Raw genomic sequence first — 18342 nt, 5'->3', positions numbered from 1 at the left:
GTTTATTGATCAGTTGCTGTTGTTGACCTAGACCAGAGAGTGGTCCTGCAGGGTGTGTTGCAGGGCTGCGTGTAGAAACGCGTTCGTTCATTGGTATTTGACACTGACGTCAGTAGCATAATGGACTGTCTTGGCTACGCCAAGGTTTTTCCTCCTACCTGTGTGGTACATCTTGGTCATGGACCAGTGAGCTTGGAAGAAGATTTGAGGGAAACTGGAAGTTATATGTTGAATGTTCGTTATCAGAACCTGTACGCACTTCCTAATTCTATTGCAGATTTAGACCCACTGGATGTGTTGAAGGTTAGTGGTAATTCCATTGAGAATCTTCCTGAATGGTTAACTGATTTGCCCAATCTGCACACCATCACTATGTGTGATATGAAGCATCTGGAAAGCCTGATTGCGCAACTTGCAGGAATGGACTTGCACTTATCTTGCTTGGATCTTGGGAACAACTCGCTGCCTAGCATTCCAGAACGTGTCTTTCAGATGAAGAGTCTTCTGACTCTCATGGTTCGAAACAACCAACTTGTAGTGTTGTCTGAACGCATTGGGCAGCTGATTAGTTTGAAAAAGCTTCAAGTTGATCGCAACAAGCTGCAAACCTTGGGAGCAGCGATTTTGCAAGTGAAACAAACACTTGAAGAATTGCATGCTAGTCAAAATCCTTTCTTGGCTTTTCCTCATGAGATCTGTCAGTTGACTCGACTGAAGGTTCTCAATCTGTTCAGCTGTCAGTTTAAGCATATCCCACTAGAAATTTCTAATCTTCAGGTACTTCAGTCATTGAGCCTTGAAATGAATAACCTTCGAGAATTTCCTTTAGCTGTCGTTTGGCTGCAACGTCTAGAAAAGCTAACCTTGGCAAAGAACGGTATTCAAAATGTTCCAGACGACATAGAGAAGTTAACCGAGGTTAAAGAACTTGACTTGAGTGAAAATGAACTAACAGTGTTGAATCCCAAACTCTTGTCTCTCCGGAAACTAGAAGCACTTTCACTGGCTCATAACAAAATTGTTGAGATATCACATTTGGAAACTATGTCAAATAGTGTTCGATGTATTGATTTGTCCTCCAACTTCATTGTTGAGTTGCCAGTGACTTTGTCAGCAGAATTCATGAAGAGCCACTCACTGGAGACAGTGTGTGTTGACGACAACCCGATGTGTAAGCCACCACTACGAGTGTGCATGCAAGGTCTGCAAAGCATCGCTGGCTTTAACGATGCACTTAGCCAGAAAGGTGAAGTGGAAGGCGGTTATGTATCAATACTTACATTCGGCGAGTCAGAAGCTGGGAAGACAAGTGCAGTACGCTCAGTCATGGAAAACAAGCCTATTACAACAGCTGCAGGTGATCGAACTCTTTGTTTGGACTTACACAAGTGGCACCCAGACGAACTTCCACACTGCACTGTAGTTATCTCAGATCTAGGAGGTCACTCAGCATATGACATCACAACTCCGATTTTTGTCACAGACAATTCACTGTGTCTTGTGACATTCGATCTCAGCACTTACAAAAGCGAGAATTTCGAGAAAGCAATTGGGCAATGGGTGAAGAAAATTTACTCTCTGGTTAGGAATGCGAGGATGATGGTAGTCGGTACACACAGCGATCTATGCCCAAGCGTTCCGGGGACACTTGATTACACATGCCAAGAAATAATGCGAGAACTCGAACACATGATCAAGTCATACGAAGATCGTCTTGAAAACGAGCTGTCGAAAGCAGAAAGAGACAGCCAGCAACTCGGACGTCAGTGCATTCACTTTGGATACGAACCACCCGCATTGAGTTCACGAATTGCAACACTAAAGTCCGTCATTGCCAGCATACGAAACACAATCTTGGTTAACAAAGATGTCATTCAGGTCAGCTGCAAGGATAGTAAGGATGTTCATGATCTTCGACGTTACATTGTTCATACTATTCAAGATACTTTACTGTTTCCAACTCTGAAGACTACTGTGCCATCTTTCTGGGTCAGCCTTGAAGTCGAAATGTTCAAGCTTTGTCAAGACAACCTTCTAGCTATAACCCTCAACGAGTACTATCAACTGGCTAAAGACAAAGCTCACGTCACGAAAGACAAAGCTCTCGAGGCTTTGGAATACTTTCATAATACGCGTGTAGCTCTATGCTATGATCGCTCCGGGTTACGACACCAAGTGATTATCGATCCTGGCAAATTTATTAAGGGATTCAGGGAGATATTTCGACACGACTTGAAACGCTCGTTGGAATGTTGGATGACAACTACCGACAGTAAGAGAAAGCTGGATTCGTTAGGAGTGTCATATGAATCACTAAAACAAGGAATGTCTCAACTCTGCAAGGGTAAACTGAATCAAGATGTTCTTCGAGTTTTGTGGGCCGATACTGGACTACAGACAAAACATATAACGTTTATGGTTAGTTTGCTAGAGCAGTGTAATCTTGCTGTGCCACTCTCTGATGATATGCCTCAGTCGTCTCTTGGATATCAACTGTTGATACCTTGGCTGGCTTCCGGCCATGAACCTGACATTGTTAGTGGATTTACTACTCAATGTCAAGGCTTGTGTCACACTGTGCTGCGAATTGTTTTTCCCGATTTCATGCCTCCAAGCTTGTTTGCCATGATTGCTGCCCGGTGCTATACAGTGATGGGAGGCAATCGGAGATTTTACTGGGAGAATGGTTTTTTCATTGAATCGGTCTCTGGCTACTTGAAAGTGCATGTTCCTGTTGTCACACATGAATGCAGCTCAGCCATTGTGTTTGAGGCTTGGGCGGTTGATGTAGAGCGACTCTGGTTGACGTTGCTGCCGGGGTTGCTAGAGACGGAGATTCTCTTCAAACAATGGAATGGATTATGGGTGGAACGCTGGGTCGTATGCCCTCATTGTCTGAATGACAAACGTCTACGAGAGACAGGGAATATGACCTTGTTTCATGGTGACTGGCTCAATCCAGAACTCGTCTCAAGACAGAAGTACTACGGTTGCCCAAATATAAAAGGTCAATTGATAGCTGATTCTCAGATTATGGTGCCTTCAATAGGTAAAATTTGATGTCGTACTTCGTATCATTGTCTTTCATGTTGCACGTTTGTGGTGATTTTTTTATTTCTTACCTTGTATTCTATTTACATGATTTACATGATGTATTAGTTATTGTTAGAAACCGACTGTGTGTGAGTTTTCAGCAGCTTGGGTGATGTGTGGATGTTTTATAACTCAGTGTGACTTTGTTTATTTGGTTTTTAGTGGGAGACATTGCAAATTTGGTGTCTGTCAGTGTCTTGATTCTGTTTGTGGTGTGTGTGTGTGTGTGTGTGTGTGTGTGTGTGTGTGTGTGTGTGTGTGTGTGTGTGTGTGTGTGTGTGTGTGTGTGTGTGTGTGTGTGTGTATTATGTGCCTAATACCCATTTCTGTTCTATTCTAGCTCTCCTTGAGTCATTTCGTTCTAATTACGGCGACGTAATCACTATGAGACCTTTGCCACCTCAACAGCCAACCGAACACCCCATACCTCCCAATAGAAGAATAACCAGATCTTCTTCATATGACACATTGCTTGGCCACTCCAATGGCATTCTCTTATCAACAACCAACGAACAAGATCCAAGAGCAGAGTATCTTTCTTCTAACATGTCGACATCACCTCTCACCGATATTTCATCACCACCCACCATGACTGGTGTTGTCAGACAGCAGTATGGTACATGGAGCCAGTTTGACAGTCAGTCATGCCAATGGATACCAAATACATCATTACTTACTTTCCATCCTGAACAGTCAACTTCAATAGTAAGAGACGATCAATCATCTGGAGTATCAAGTTTAACAGCAAGAGGAAGAAATGCAACTGAAAGACAACTGGAAGGCCACTGTTTGCACACCAACAGAACCTTTGAATCGTTTAATAGTTCATGCAGTCCTAACACACTTAGGATTGCAATATCGCAGCATATTTCTCCCGACAGTCCAGTGATGTCTGCTAATCGACAACCAAGGTCTCCATAGACATGATGTCTATCCCTACTGCACAAATGTGTAAAGTCAACAGTCGCAATGGCGGTATGTACTGGTGTTGTACAGTGTAGATATCAAAGTCCAATAGATACAATAGAATATTAGAGTACATTTGTAACCAGAACACGAAGATTTGCCAGACACTGATAGATGCAATAGTATACTAGATTATTATATGTGAAGTTGACTGATATGTATTAGTATATCATAGTATTCATGAAAATTCAATTTATGAGCTTTCACACGCATGCGCACACACGCAAGTTGCACTCTGGGTCAAACCGAGCCCAAATGATTCCTACACCCGGGCAATTTGGTGTTTAGTAACGCGCGTTATAATAGGTTGTCACGTGACATACGGGTCTCTTCCTTCACCTGGCGGGCTGTTCACATCAGTCGACTTTGCGACGTTCACTTTTATCTCACTCCGTCGTTCAATGGCGTTGAATCGAGGCGCTTTTACGGCGTATGGTCTTACCCCACCGTTAGGAAAGCTCGGACACAGTCTACCAAGTGCCTACAAGTTCAACTCACCAGAATCGACGTCTCAACCCGTTTTCGGCCGACACCCGTCACCAATAGTAAGCAGGACGACTAAATTAGCTTAGATTTGATGATATAAGCGGACTTAAACGGTAGGATATCGCGATATAAGATATCGAGGTCTAACTGTGAGAAAGTGGGCGTGGTCAACGCCATTGACTGAACTTGATGTTTGCGTTCACAGGCGAAGAAATGTCTCAACTTGTCGTCGGGAGAAGTCAAGGATGCGCCAAACGCTCAATCGGTTGCGGAGCTGACCGATGGGGTCGTCGACCTTCACGTCAACGACGCGTATGGAACTCCATCGTATCCCGCCGTTCTAGACCACATCCGAGGGTCCAAACAACAACAGGAGACAGAAGCGGTGCGTTCTAGTTCCACAGAGGAGGAAAAGTTGAGAACAAAGTCACCGGAAGTGACCATCGAGAAGTTCCGCGGGGATGGAATGAATGATGTGAGCTTTGCGCAGGGTTACACTCGAGGCTCGTTCTTGCCAACATCAGATGACCCTCAGAGGCCAGCGTCGGCGTTGAGTCAGTCGTGGAGGTTTCATAGTTTTGTCGGGAATGCGGAGATTGGCGTTCTCTTTCCGACTACGATTCGAAATCCGAATAAAGCTCTAGTGACTGTTGATGGCAACACGAGGATATTGATCGCTAACGAAATGGCTTGCGAGTTGTTCAGTTATACGCAGGATCGGCTTGTGGGGATGAAACTGAAGGAGCTGTTTGCGTCGCCGTTTCGAGAGAAGCAGGAGTCGGTGATAGAGGAGCAGATCGATGGGAGTGGCAAGACTGTGATGGTCAATGGAAAAGTGGTATGTATGATGGTGTGTGTTGAATGCAGGCAGCATTACTGGGTGACAGGCTAAAGCCCTGTCCACACGTGCAGGATTTAATTGGATTAGAAATAGTGGGCGTTATCTTAACTTACCTTAGGAGTGTAGTTGGAACTTCTAACCATTCTCGCTTATCTCCATTCTCTCTCACCTTAGGTTGCTGTATCAACGCTTTCCACAAGCAAACAACCTACATGTACATTAGAAACAGGACTATGTAATAGTCACGTGACTTTTTACAAAGTTATGTGACTGATTGAGTAGTGTGCTCAAAACGTAAATGGCATAACTGACTTTGGGTCTGGAGTTATGTGTGGTGGACTATGTCTGTCACGCTCAGGAATGTGCCACACCTTTAGTTGGTCCAATCACAGAGAGGTATTTGCAATTGACCATATGGCAACCACAGACAATGGGTGAACAGAAATCAGAAAGGCAAACATTCATGAAGAGTTTCTTACCTTCCCCCTCTCCCTCCCCCCAAACTTACGTCTTGTCAGAAATAGACAACAGAACTCACCTGTCTCACTATCACAAACTATTTTAGTTAGATTTTACAAGCTGCCCATCTGTTTGCTTTACCGTATTCGCCTGTAATAATGCCCATGCCCGTCTATACATGTATGTCCCAATGGCCGTGGTATCATCATTTATCATTATTCTAAATGCCGTGTGTTCAGGTTGATGCTGTTGATAGTATGGGTGCAACATTTCCCATCTCGATGTGGATGAAGAAGGTCGCCGAGGAGCCGGAAACTCGGTGTATTGTTGTGTTAGAACCGGTGGAACGCACTGCAGGCCTTATTTACCTCGATGCCAATGTAAGTAGATTTTAGATTTATTGTACTGCTTACCTACACTTAGATGTTTGTGTCTATGTTTAGGGATGTGTTGTGACTTGTGATGAGACGTTTCTTCATCTGTCTGGCTACACAACAAAGGAGGAAGTCGTTAACAAGCTTGCGTCTGACTTCATTCCGGCGTTTCAGCTTCCCAGCGAAGTGCAGGTAGCAAATGTCACATCATTTGTGTGTGTGTGTGTGGTGTGTGTGTGTGTGTGTGTGTGTGTGTGTGTGTGTGTGTGTGTGTGTGTGTTTGTGTGTTAGAGAGAAAGGGAGTGGGAGAAAGAGGAGTGTCTGTCTAGATACACAAACAGACACACACACCAGACATGCAGACACACACGCAAACAGACACACACACACACACACACACACACACACACACACACACACACACACACACACACACAAACAAACTGACTGATACACTATTATTTGTTTGTGTGTCTGTTTGTGTATGTTTGTTAATTTGTGTGTGTGTATCTGTTTGTTTGTGTGTATCTGTTTGTTTGTGTGTATCTGTTTGTTTATGTGTGTCTGTCTGTTTGTGTGTTTGTTTCTTTGTGTGTGTCTGTTTGTGTGTTTGTTTGTGTGTTTGTTTGTGTGTCTGTTTGTGTGTTTGTTTCTTGCGTGTCTGTTTGTTTGTGTCTATCTGTTTGTTTATGTGTGTCTGTCTGTTAGTGTGTTTGTTTCTTGTGTGTGTGTCTGTTTGTGTGTCTGTTTGTTTTTTGTTTTTTTGTGTCTGTTTGTTTGTGTGTCTGTCTGTTTGTGTGTCTGTCTGTTTGTGTGTCTGTCTGTTTGTTTGTTTCTGTGTCTGTCTGTTTGTGTATGTCTGTTAGTTTGTGTGTCTTATGTTTTTTGTTTGTAATATGTTTGTTGTGTGTCTTTGTTTGTTTTGTATATTTTGGCTTGTGTGTGTATTTGTTTGTTTGTGTGTCTATTTGTTTGTTTGTTTGTATGTGTTTGTTTGTGTCTGTTTGAGAATTTGTGTGTCTTTGTTTGTATATGGCTTGTGTGTATTTGTTTGTTTGTGTGTCTGTTTGTTTGCTTGTATGTTTGTTTGTGTCTGTTTGTGATTTGTGTGTCTTTGTGTCTTTGTTTGTGTGTCTGTCTGTTTGTTTTGTATGTGCTGGTTTGTGTGTGTATCTCTTTGATTGTGTGTGTCTGTTTGTTAATTTGTGTGTGCTTGTTTGTTTGTGTGTTTTTGTGTTACTCGTGTGTTTGCTTGTTTGTGTGTTTTTGTTTGTGTGTTTATGTTTGTTTGTTTGTTTCTTTGTGTGTCTGTGTGTTACTTTGTATGTTTGTTTGTTTGTGTGTATGTCTTTTTGTTTGTGTGTTTATGTTTGTTTGTTTGTATATGTTGTTTTGTGTGTGTCTGTTTGTTAATTTCTGTGTCTTTGTTTGTTGTTTGTGTGTGTCACTGTGTGTGTCTGTTTGTCTGTCTGTTTGTTTGTGTGTGTGTCTGATAATTAACAGAAATTAACAAACAGACACACAGACAGTCTGTTTGTTTGTATATGTTTGTTTTTGGGTCTTTGTTTATTTATTTGTATGTTGGTTTGTGTGTATCTGTTTGTTTATGTGTGTCTGTTTGTTAATTTGTATGTCTTTGTGTGTGTGTGTGTGTGTGTGTGTGTGTGTGTGTGCGCGCGCGCGCGTGTGTGCATGTGTGTGTGCGTGCACGCGTGCGCATCATATCAGCTTGTAAGCAAAACAATCCTGTCACCTACATGTCATTATACGCATATCATTATTCATATTTTCAATAGGAAATGAAAGATGTACAAGCTACCGGTCGAACTAAAGACGGAGTTGCATTTCCTCTCTCACTCGCCATCAGACGTCTCAAGGAACAGAAGTTCATTGATGGAAAGGAGGCGGTTTATAAAGTCTTGGTGTGGGTGTTTGCCAACATTAGTGGCTTAGTGAGCTTTCAGGCAGGAGGTCGTGTTGTTGGCATCAACGAGAATTATGCCAGATTGATGTTTGGTTACTCAGCAGCTGAAATACAAGGCAAAGTAAGATGTTTGCAATATGATTGTTGGGGTTGGGTGGTTGTTTATGTGTTGGCATTTGTATTTTGTGGTTGTGTGTTGTGTGGTTGTGTGTTGTGTGTGCTTTGTCTGTCAATCATTCGGTTGGACAGTCTGGTGTCTCTGTCCATCCTTCTGTCTGTTTGTGCGTGTGTCTGTCTTTTTCATATATTTCAGTTTTTCTGTCTGTCTGTCTGTCTGTGTGTCTGCCTGTGTCTCTGTGCATCTGTTTGTTCGTCTGTCTGTCTGCATGTATGTATGTCTGTCCATATTTCTGCTTCTGTCTGTGCATCTGTTAGTCTGTCTGTCTGTCTGTTTGTCTTTTTCATATATTTTCAGTTTGTCTGTCTGTCTGTCTGTCTGTTTGCCCGTCTCTCTGTCTGTCTGTTGTTTGTCTGCCTATTCTTTGTCTTTTTTATATATTTTGTTTGTCTGTCTGTCTGTCTGTCTGTCTGTCTGTGTGTCTGTCTGTTCGTCTGTCTGTCTGTATGTGTGTATGTCTGTCCATATTTCTGCATCTGTCTGTGCATCTGTTAGTCTGTCTGTCTGTCTGTCTATGTATCTGTCTGTCTGTCTGTTTGTGCGTCTGTCTGTCTGTTTGTGCTTCTGTCTGGTCTGTTTGTCTTTCATATATTTTCAGTTTGTCTGTCTGTTTGTCCGTTTCTTTGTCCGTCTCTCTCTCTCTGTGTCTATCTGTTGTTTGTCTGTCTGTCTGTCTGTTTAATATGTTTTGTTTGTCTGTCTGTCTGTCTGTCTGTTTAATATGTTTTGTTTGTCTGTCTGTCTGTCTGTCTGTTTAATATGTTTTGTTTGTCTGTCTGTCTGTCTGTCTGTCTGTTTGTGGCAAGAAGTCAGACTGGAGAGAATCTGCTATGTATACATGTATATATCTCATCTAATTTTGTTCTAGGATATGTCATTCTTGATTCCCAACTTCTTCCTAGAAGTTGCCAATCACCTTATGGACTCAAGCAGCATTGCGCTTCCACCATTCGATTGTGACGAAAGCCTGCCTCCTGCACACACTGTACACATAAAACAGAAGACATCGTTAGCGAGCACGAGCCTTGAGAGCATCAACACCATTAAGTCAACCAGCAGCTCCGGTGTGCACAACACAAACAGTCTGGACGAATTACAGAGAGAGACGGACATCAAGCCGAGAGACGACTCGGGAGTCGCATCTGCACCTACAGCCCAACAGCAGGACGGAGTGCCGACCGAAGGAAACGAAAATACGACGAAACAGAAGGAGAAAGAGGTGATGAGTTAATTGACTCTGTGTGTGTGTGTGTGTGAGTGTGTGTGTGTGTGTGTGTGTGTGTGTGTGTGTGTGTGTGTGTGTGTGTGTCACTGTGCAGTCTACGGAAATAACCCGCACGTTATCTTTCAAAACAAGACCCGGATTATCTGCATCTCGTTGTGTTACAATGTCCCGTATTTGGGTGCTTGATATGTCAGCTACTTTACTGATAATCTGTGTAGTCACCAGACCTTTTTCTTTTCTATTGTTGCAACATGTAGTAAAAAGAAGGTTTGGAGCATAAAGTCAACGATAGGTAGGATGCAACAGAGGACGAGTTTTCGTAGGAGAGGGACGGAAGTGGATGCGCTTTGATGCTGTCACCGCCATGGCGCCTCACTTCATGAATTTCGTCCCAGGAAACGAGATGACCAGCTACCCTGTTTTGATCAGCATAGGATGCAGTGTATCCTAGTCGATTGCTAACAGCAGTTTGCGTTGGTCTCGTGATTTCTTTTGCACAGGAGACGATGATGAAACGGGCGGAAATGGCTGATCTTTAAATGCACAGTGTGCAGTAAGTACATTCACTACGAAGCACGGCGCTTGTGTATGAATCTTTAGGCCTTCAGGTGTGCGTTGATTCTTTTGGAGGCGATTTATTGTCGTTTAGGGTACAGGCAAGACGATTTTTGTCTAGATGGTTTTGCGCCTTGGTGGTGGGGGGCCAACTTTTGAACCTCCTGTGCATTTAGCTCCACCACTAGAAGGTAATTTGTTTCCCTCATGCTATTGCATTGATGTTTTTCTTTTCACTTTACAAAAGCAGCACCAAACCGTTGCTTGTGAGGGTGTCTATCGGTTGCATGAAATACGAGTTTAGTCGACTCAGGTCGGCTCTTGTGACACAGCAGGCTGGGCTCATGGTGTAGTAGGCGGGACTTAGGCATTTGAGCTTTGCCAGATGCGTAGCCGTACTCATTGTTCGTATATTTCAGTCAGTAAACGTTGTACAAGCACATTTACTCTATTGTACCTGTAGCTGAACGTTCTTATGTCGGGAAGAGAACGTCGAACACCTAAAGGGGTTCTTGTCGTGAAATCTTGCCATGGCAATGCAAGTAACCCTGAGCATTCACATTCGACGATAGCTGTAAAGTCAAGACAATCGATTGTTTTTGCTGATCTATTGCGCTTTGGCATTATCCGGGTACTTTTGAAAGATAGGCTACGTGGTTGTTCCGTGCACTGTGTGTGTGTGTGTGTGTGTGTGTGTGTGTGTGTGTGTGTGTGTGTGTGTGTGTGTGTGTGTGTCACTGTGTGTGTGTCACTGTGTGTGTGTGTGTGTGTGTGTGTGTGTGTGTGTGTGTCACTGTGTGTGTGTGTGTGTGTGTGTGTGTGTGTGTGTGTGTGTGTGTGTGTGTCACTGTGTGTGTGTGTGTGTGTGTGTGTGTGTGTGTGTGTGTGTGTGTGTGTGTGTGACTAAGCATTTCTTTTAGGTCTCATTTAGTGATAACATTAAAGTGTCAAATCAGGAGATTTCGCCCGAGACTATTGTGAACTTCCAAACTCCTGAAACGCTCACCTCGTCTACACCCGCTCGTCCGTCTCACAGCAGATCGTCCCTGCCTAGTCATTCGCCAGTTCCCCGTCCTTTCTCACCACCACACACTCACCGGTCCTCATCCACGTCTCCATCTCACACGGTTATGGAAGGATCGTACGTTGGATACGCTCGGCATAAGGATGGGTCGTCGCTGCCGATTGTTTTCGACGTGAAGCGTGTCGATTTGGACAATGGTGGTCAGATATATTGCGTGTGGGTGTCGAGAAATTTGGTTGAAGGACGAGACGGAAGTCGGATTGTGATGGATTGGACATTGGGAGCTACTATGGATGGATCTGATCGGCACCAGGAGGTAAATACGAGTTTGAATAGTAGGTTGGCAATGGGATCATAGTAAAGATGTGGGACAGAGAGATAGACAGACAGATGGACAGACAGACAGACAGACAGACCGAAGGGCAGACAGACCGAAGGGCAGACAGATGGACAGACAAACAAGCACTCAGAGAGAAAGAAACAAACAGACAGACGGACAGACAAACACCCAGACTTACCTAAGGACATAGAAACAGAAGGACGGATGGACTGAGTGACAGACAGAAACTCTGAGACATACTTAAGGATACAGAAGCAGACAGACAGATGGACAGACAGACAGACAGACTGAAGGGCATACAAATAGACAGGCAGATGGACAGACAGGCAGACGGACAGACAGGCAAAAACACTCAGACAGTCCTACTCTCTGTTCACGTTGACTTTGCGCTCGGAAGTGATTAATGATGCAGCTGTATTTGTTTACCACACTCAGATGTTAAGTGATATCCCATTAACTGTACATTCTAGAGGTCATATTATAATACAAAGATGTTAGGTAACAGTAGAAAAAGGTGCAGGCTATCAAGACAAAGCAGAACGAGAAAATGAGTCAGAAATATCACGCAGCTACTTCCGAAACAAGAGTAACTGTGAGTTGATGTCAAGGCAACAGACCTTGCTAATTGGCTACTTCCTCTATTAGCAGCATTCTTGTTGTAAGACCATACCTACTTCATGAGTTAAGAACACTAACGGCTCTTGATATGCAAAAGCCTTATCAAACAGTCTGTGTAATACATACGCCGTCGGTACCCTAACTACAGAAAATCCGGAAACTTGCGGTTTCAAACGATACCAAGATTGTCACTGTCCGCCCTATTGTGCAGAAGTTATTACAGATTTTCAAAGCGCAAAGTCAACATGAACAGAGAGTAAGGACGTAGAAAGAGACGGACCGACAGACAGACATACAGATGAACAGTTAGACAGACTGAAGGACAGACAGATGGACAGACAAACAGACAGTTACACTGACCTAAGGACATAGGAAACAAATGGACAGACAGACTGAAGGACAGACAAATAGACAGGCAGACAGGCAGACCTAAGGACATAGAAAGAGACGTACCGACAGACGTAAGGACAGAGAAACAGACAGACTGGAGGACAGATGGACACTGTCACAGGCAGACAGACAGACAGACAGACAGACAGACCAAAGGACAGAAAAATAAACAGACACACAGACAGACAGAGACAGACCAAAGAACAGACAAATGCACAGACAGACACACAGACAGACAGACCAACAGTTAGACAGACTTAAGGACAGAAAACAGACAGACAGATAGACTGAAGGACAGACAAGTGGACAGACAAACAAACACTGAGACAGAAGGAAACAAACAGACAGATGGACGGATGGACAGACAGACTGAACGACAGACAGACAAAAACTAGCAGACATACCTAAGGATATAGCAGCAGATGGACAGACAGACAGACAAGCACTCAGACCAACCTAAGGACATAGGAAACAGTTGAACAGACAGCAGACTGAAGGACATACAAATAGACAGACAGAGGGACAGACAAAACACTCAGACAGACCTAAGCACAGAGAAACAAACACTTAGACAGACCGAAGGACAGACAAACAGACAGACTGATGGACAGACAAACAGACATTCAAACTGACCTAAGGCTGTAGGAAACAGATAGACAGACAGACTGAAGGACAGGCAAACAGACAGACAGAGCTAAGGACATAGGAAACAGATGGATACTGTCACAGGCAGACAGACAGACAGACCAAAGAACAGACAATAGACGGACAGACCTAAGGACAGAGAAACAACACTTGGACAGACCAAAGGACAGACAGACAGACTGATGAACAGACAAACAGACAGCCAGACCAAAGGACATAGGAAACTGATGGACACTGTCACAGGCAGACACACAGACAGACAGACCTAAAGACAGAGAAAACAGAGACTGATAGACTGAAGGACAGACACACAGACAGACAAATAACAGTTGGACAGACCGAAGGACAGACAAACAAACACTCAGACAGATCGAAGGACAGACAGACATACAGACAAATAATATCAGACCATCTAACTAATTAGATATTCTAACCCACTGCTCTTGCTCTTTTTCCATTCGTAGGCATCTATGGTGAGTGCTTACACGGATGCTATTGAATCGCTGGATTCGTGTCCATATATTTCGGTGGGATCTCCGGGTACGCTCGAAGAGGTCACCGCCTGTCGTGGAGAGTACGGTAGGATGTACAATACCTTGAAATCGATCGGAAAGGGTGCGTTTGGATTTGTGAAACTGGCAGAGAGGAAAGCTGATAAGCAGATGGTGTGTGTTTAGGACACTGGCTTTGTTTGTTTACTGTTTTGCTGTGTCTTTGTTTATGTGTTGTTTGTCTGTTTGTTTATTTGTTTATCTGTGTTTGTTTGTCTGTTTGTTTGTTTGTATGTTTGTATTTATGTTTTTTGTATGTTTGTTTATTTGTTTATCTGTGTTTGTTTATCTTTTTGTTTGTCTGTCTGTTTGCTTATCTGTGTTTGTTTGTTTGTCTGTTTGTATGTATGTTTGTTTGTCTGTTTGTATGCATGTTTGTTTGTCTGTTTGTTTATTTGTTTATCTGTGTTTGTTTATCTTTTTGTTTGTTTGTTTATCTGTTTGTTTGTATATTTGTTTGTTTATCTTTTTGTGTGTCTGTTTGTCTGTATGTTTGTTTATTTGTTTGTTTGTCTGTTTGTATGTTTATTTATTTATCTGTTTGTCAGTTTGTTTGTTTGTCTGTTTGTCTGTGTGTTTGTTTATCTGTTTGTCTGTGTGCTTGTTTGTTTGTTTATTTGTTGTCTGTTTGTTTGTTTATCTGTGTTTGCTTGTATGGTTGCATGTGCATCTGTGTTTGTTTGCCTGTTTGTTTGTGTATTTGTTTATCTGTTTGTTTATTGTTTATCTGTTTGTTTATCTGTTTGTTTGTATGTTTGCATGTTTGCATGTACACCTGATGGTCTTGTTTGTCTATTTGTTTGTCTGTTTGTTTACATGTACATCTGTTTGTTTGTTTGCACTGCTGCTAATGTGTCATTATGTATTGGCATTCTTTTCTAGGTTGTAGTAAAATTTATTAGAAAATCAAGGGTGCTGGACGAGTGTTGGATTAATGTTCCTGATCAAGGAAGAATGCCTCTTGAAATTCATCTTCTAACGACATTATCTCATTCAAACATTGTTAAAGTAAGATACGTGTACTTCGGAATTCCTTAACTGGTACACAGGTGGTGTGTGCGTGTGTGTGTGTGTGTGTGTGTGTGTGTGTGTGTGTGTGTGTGTCTGTCTGTCTGTCTGTGTGTTTGTTTGTCTGTCTGTTTGTCTGTCTGTCTGTTTGTTTATCTGTCTGTTTGTTTGTTGTTTGTTTGTCTGTTCGTGTGTTTGCTTATCTTTGCATTTGTCTGTCTGTCTCTCTGTCTTTCTCTGTCTTTTTGTCTGTGTGTCTGTCTCTCTGCCTCTCTGTCTTTTTGTCTGTCTGTCTATTTGTTTGTCTATCTGTCTGTCTGTGTGCACATGTGTGCTTGTGTTCATGTTGCTCATGCATAAACCTTTACTTGAATAACACTTACTAACCAAAGCAATCAACATCAGGTAGTATTTGTCAAATCGTAATGGCCCAGAAGGTTGTCACCACTTAATTGGTAGACGGACTGTCATCTCTCCTAGATCATAGACGTATTTGACAACGAAGAGTTTTATCAGATGGTGATGGAGAAGCATGGCGATGGGATGGACTTGTTTGAGTTCATCGACAGACAACCAGCAATAGACGAGGCATTAGAGAGCTACATATTTCGACAGGTAAAACACACACACACACACACACACACACACACACACACACACACACACACACACACACACACACACACATACACACAGCAATCATAACTACAAAAAAAACCATTGCAGGTGGTAGCAGCCGTTGGTTATCTTCACTCTCTCAACGTCACTCACAGAGACATCAAGGTCGGTTGCTCACTCGTCCACAGACTCTTCGTAATTTGTCTTCCGTTTTAGGACGAGAACATTATCATCGATCGCCAGTTCACCTGTAAACTTATTGACTTCGGTTCTGCAGCATTTATGGAAAAGGGCAAACTGTTTGGTACGTTTTGTGGCACCATGGAATACTGTGCACCGGAGGTTTTGCTTGGAAACAGGTAAAGCAACCAAAGAATTTGATCAACATCAAAAATGATTACTCTACTGCTTCCAATGTTTTTCGAGTAATAATCTTTTCAAGAATTTTTACCCTCAACAAATAATTCTTTTTGATTTTGTTATAATTAATTTTTATATTAGTTTTTATTTTTTACAATTACTTTTTAATAGTTTTTTGCAATTGTTTGAAAAACATTTTATATTTAAAATATTTTTTTAAATATTTTGTAATAATTTTTTTTTAAAATATATGTTTTAATTTTTTATATTTGGTAATTATTTTAATTTTACAAATTTTTCTATTTTTATATATAGTTTTGAAAAATATTTAATTTTTTATAATTAAGTTTTTGTACATTTTTAAATTTGTATCACTAAATTTTAATATATTTTTAATTTTTATAAATAAAGTTTTATCAGTAATTTTTATTTTATATTTTTTTAAATAAATTTTTATTTTTAAATTTTTATTACTAATTTTTTTAATATTTTTTTATTTCTTAAATAAATCTTTTATTTTATATTTTTATTTTATTTTTTGTTTTTTAAATTTTTTTTAATTAAATTCAGTTTTTATTTTATAGAATTAATTTTTTATTTAAAATTTTTATAAATATTTTTACTAGACAGACAGACTAAATGACTTATACCAGCTTTACACTAAAAGTAAACGATGTTGGCTTGAGCTCAGTGCATTTAGCCTGTCCTAAATTAGTCTGAGCTAAATCATAGGGCCAGGCTCGAACTAAAGCTAACCACATGTTACGTATTTTCGTGTTACTGGGCAACAATACATATAATATATTTCACTCTGTGTATTCCCGTATTTTTCGTCTCGTATTTGCAACATTGAAGACTGTCAAAGAATCTTTTAGAAAGGTTTTGCACCGGAATCAACAGTTAGCCCAGATAGTCTAATCACCCCACCAATCATGCCAAATTAGCACGGACCAGGCTCAAGCCAGTTTGGCTCAAGTCAATCGTCTAGTGTAAAGCTGGTATCAGTCTCGAAAAACATTAGAAGCAGTAGGAGGCATCGATTTTTAAAATATTTATATTGTGTTTGCAGTTTGATGTATGTTTCATGTGATATTTGTATTGTGTAGATATGCTGGTCCCCAGCTTGAGTGCTGGTCATTGGGAGTGACCTTGTATACATTGGTGTTTGGAGAGAATCCGTTTTTTGATGTTGAGGAGTCGATACAGGCGAGATTCCAGCCACCGTTTGCCGTATCAGCAGGTCAGTCACAATGAGGCGTGGGTGGGTGTGTGTGTTGTGATGTTGGCGTTTTCGTTTAGCATTGACTCATTTGTTGATGTGGGTGCTGCATCCCGAGCCCCGAGCTCGTGCGACGATACGAGACATGGAAGGACATCGGTGGGTGCGTCAACAAGTGAATTTGCACAACTACAAGTGGGAAATGATCGTGCCACAACCAATGACAGGTGTGTTGTCTGTTTGTCTACTTTCTGTCTGTTGTTTGTCTGTTTGTTTCTCTGTTTGTCAGTCTGCTTTTTGTCTGTTGTTTGTCGGTCTGTCCATCTGTTGTCTGTTTGTTTTCTGTTTGTTTGTCTGTCTGTTCTCTGTTTGTTTGTCTGTCTCTCTGTCTGTTGTTTGTCTGTTTGGTTGTTGTCTATCTGTCCATCTGTTTTTGTCTGTCTCTCAGTCTTCTTTTTCTGTCTGTCCATCTGTGTTTGTTTTATCTGTCTGTTGTTTGTCTGTCAGCTGTCAGTCCATCTGTCTGTTTGTTTGTTGTCTGTCTGTCCATCTGTCTATCTGTCTGCCCTTCTGTTTGTTTGTTTATCTGTCTGTTGTCTGTCCATCTGTTTGTTTGTTTGTTTTATCTGTTTGTCTGTCTCTCTGTCTGTTCGTCTGCTTTTTCTGTCTGTCCGTTGCCAGTCTGTCTATCTGTCTGGATGTTGTTTGTCTGTCTTTCTGTCTCTGTCTGTAAACGGTATCATGATCTTCTACCCCTAATCAGGTCCTTCACAAACCGAATCAGTAATGTTGGAGATGAACCCCGATGCCACTGGCAGCAATCTCGATGACTGCATAGCAAACGACTCCAGTGACATCACACCAGTCGACACCGATGACGAACACATGGAAGGTCCCCACAACCAACCATCATCAGACGACGTGAATCAACAAACGAACTATCCAACGAGTCAATAAGCAATGACCTCATATGCAACGTCAGCCCAAACAACAAACTCGTTGTGTGGACTCTTGTATGAAAGAGATCCATACAACTGTATATACACAGAGCACAGCGAGTGCTTGACCTTCCTATGATTCTACTGTACGAATTGTGTAGCTTTTGTCGTTGTTTTATCTTTATTCTTCTGCAGCCAATGCTTTTGTAGTTGAGAGAGTCTGAATTCGACGAAATTTTTGGTTTAGTGTGTTGTGATTTGGGATATAATGTATGGTTGGATATGGATGTAGTGGTGTGGTTGGAAGGGATGAGGGAGTAATGTGGGGTTGCTGGATATGGTCTGGTTTGGAAGTATTGGTGTGTGTGTCTCTGTGTGTGTGTGTGTGTGTGTGTGTGTGTGTGTGTGTGTGTGTGTGTGTGTGTGTGTGTGTGTGTGTGTGTGTGTGTGTGTGTGTGTGTGTGTGTGTGTGTTTGTGGGCGCAGTGGAGCAGTTGTTAGAGCATTGGTGATGACATCCAGGATCTTGTA

The 18342-nt window shown here is 41.8% G+C and overlaps 2 protein-coding genes across 2 annotated transcripts; both read left to right on the top strand.

The window, feature by feature from the left end:
- Positions 1 to 120: 120 nt before the first annotated feature.
- LOC134196055 (malignant fibrous histiocytoma-amplified sequence 1-like) lies at positions 121 to 4264 on the top strand. The gene is made up of 2 exons (XM_062665134.1): positions 121 to 3049; positions 3434 to 4264. Exons 1-2 carry the CDS (start codon positions 121 to 123, stop codon positions 4012 to 4014), a joined length of 3510 nt encoding a protein of 1169 aa, XP_062521118.1. The 3' UTR covers positions 4015 to 4264.
- Positions 4265 to 4405: 141 nt separating this feature from the next.
- LOC134195661 (PAS domain-containing serine/threonine-protein kinase-like) lies at positions 4406 to 18058 on the top strand. Its single transcript, XM_062664724.1, has 15 exons — positions 4406 to 4604; positions 4751 to 5383; positions 6085 to 6225; positions 6289 to 6411; positions 8016 to 8264; positions 9190 to 9540; positions 11022 to 11441; positions 13583 to 13783; positions 14552 to 14677; positions 15158 to 15292; positions 15404 to 15460; positions 15512 to 15654; positions 16762 to 16895; positions 16955 to 17101; positions 17638 to 18058. The coding sequence occupies exons 1-15, from the start codon at positions 4461 to 4463 to the stop codon at positions 17829 to 17831; spliced, it is 3198 nt and encodes a 1065-aa protein (XP_062520708.1). The 5' UTR covers positions 4406 to 4460; the 3' UTR covers positions 17832 to 18058.
- Positions 18059 to 18342: the final 284 nt, after the last annotated feature.

This window comes from Corticium candelabrum, chromosome 20, assembly GCF_963422355.1.
Source record: "Corticium candelabrum chromosome 20, ooCorCand1.1, whole genome shotgun sequence".
NCBI classification, from domain to species: Eukaryota; Metazoa; Porifera; class Homoscleromorpha; order Homosclerophorida; family Plakinidae; genus Corticium; species Corticium candelabrum.
Note: the sequence above shows the minus strand (reverse complement) of the source record. Positions and strands in the feature narration are given on the sequence as shown.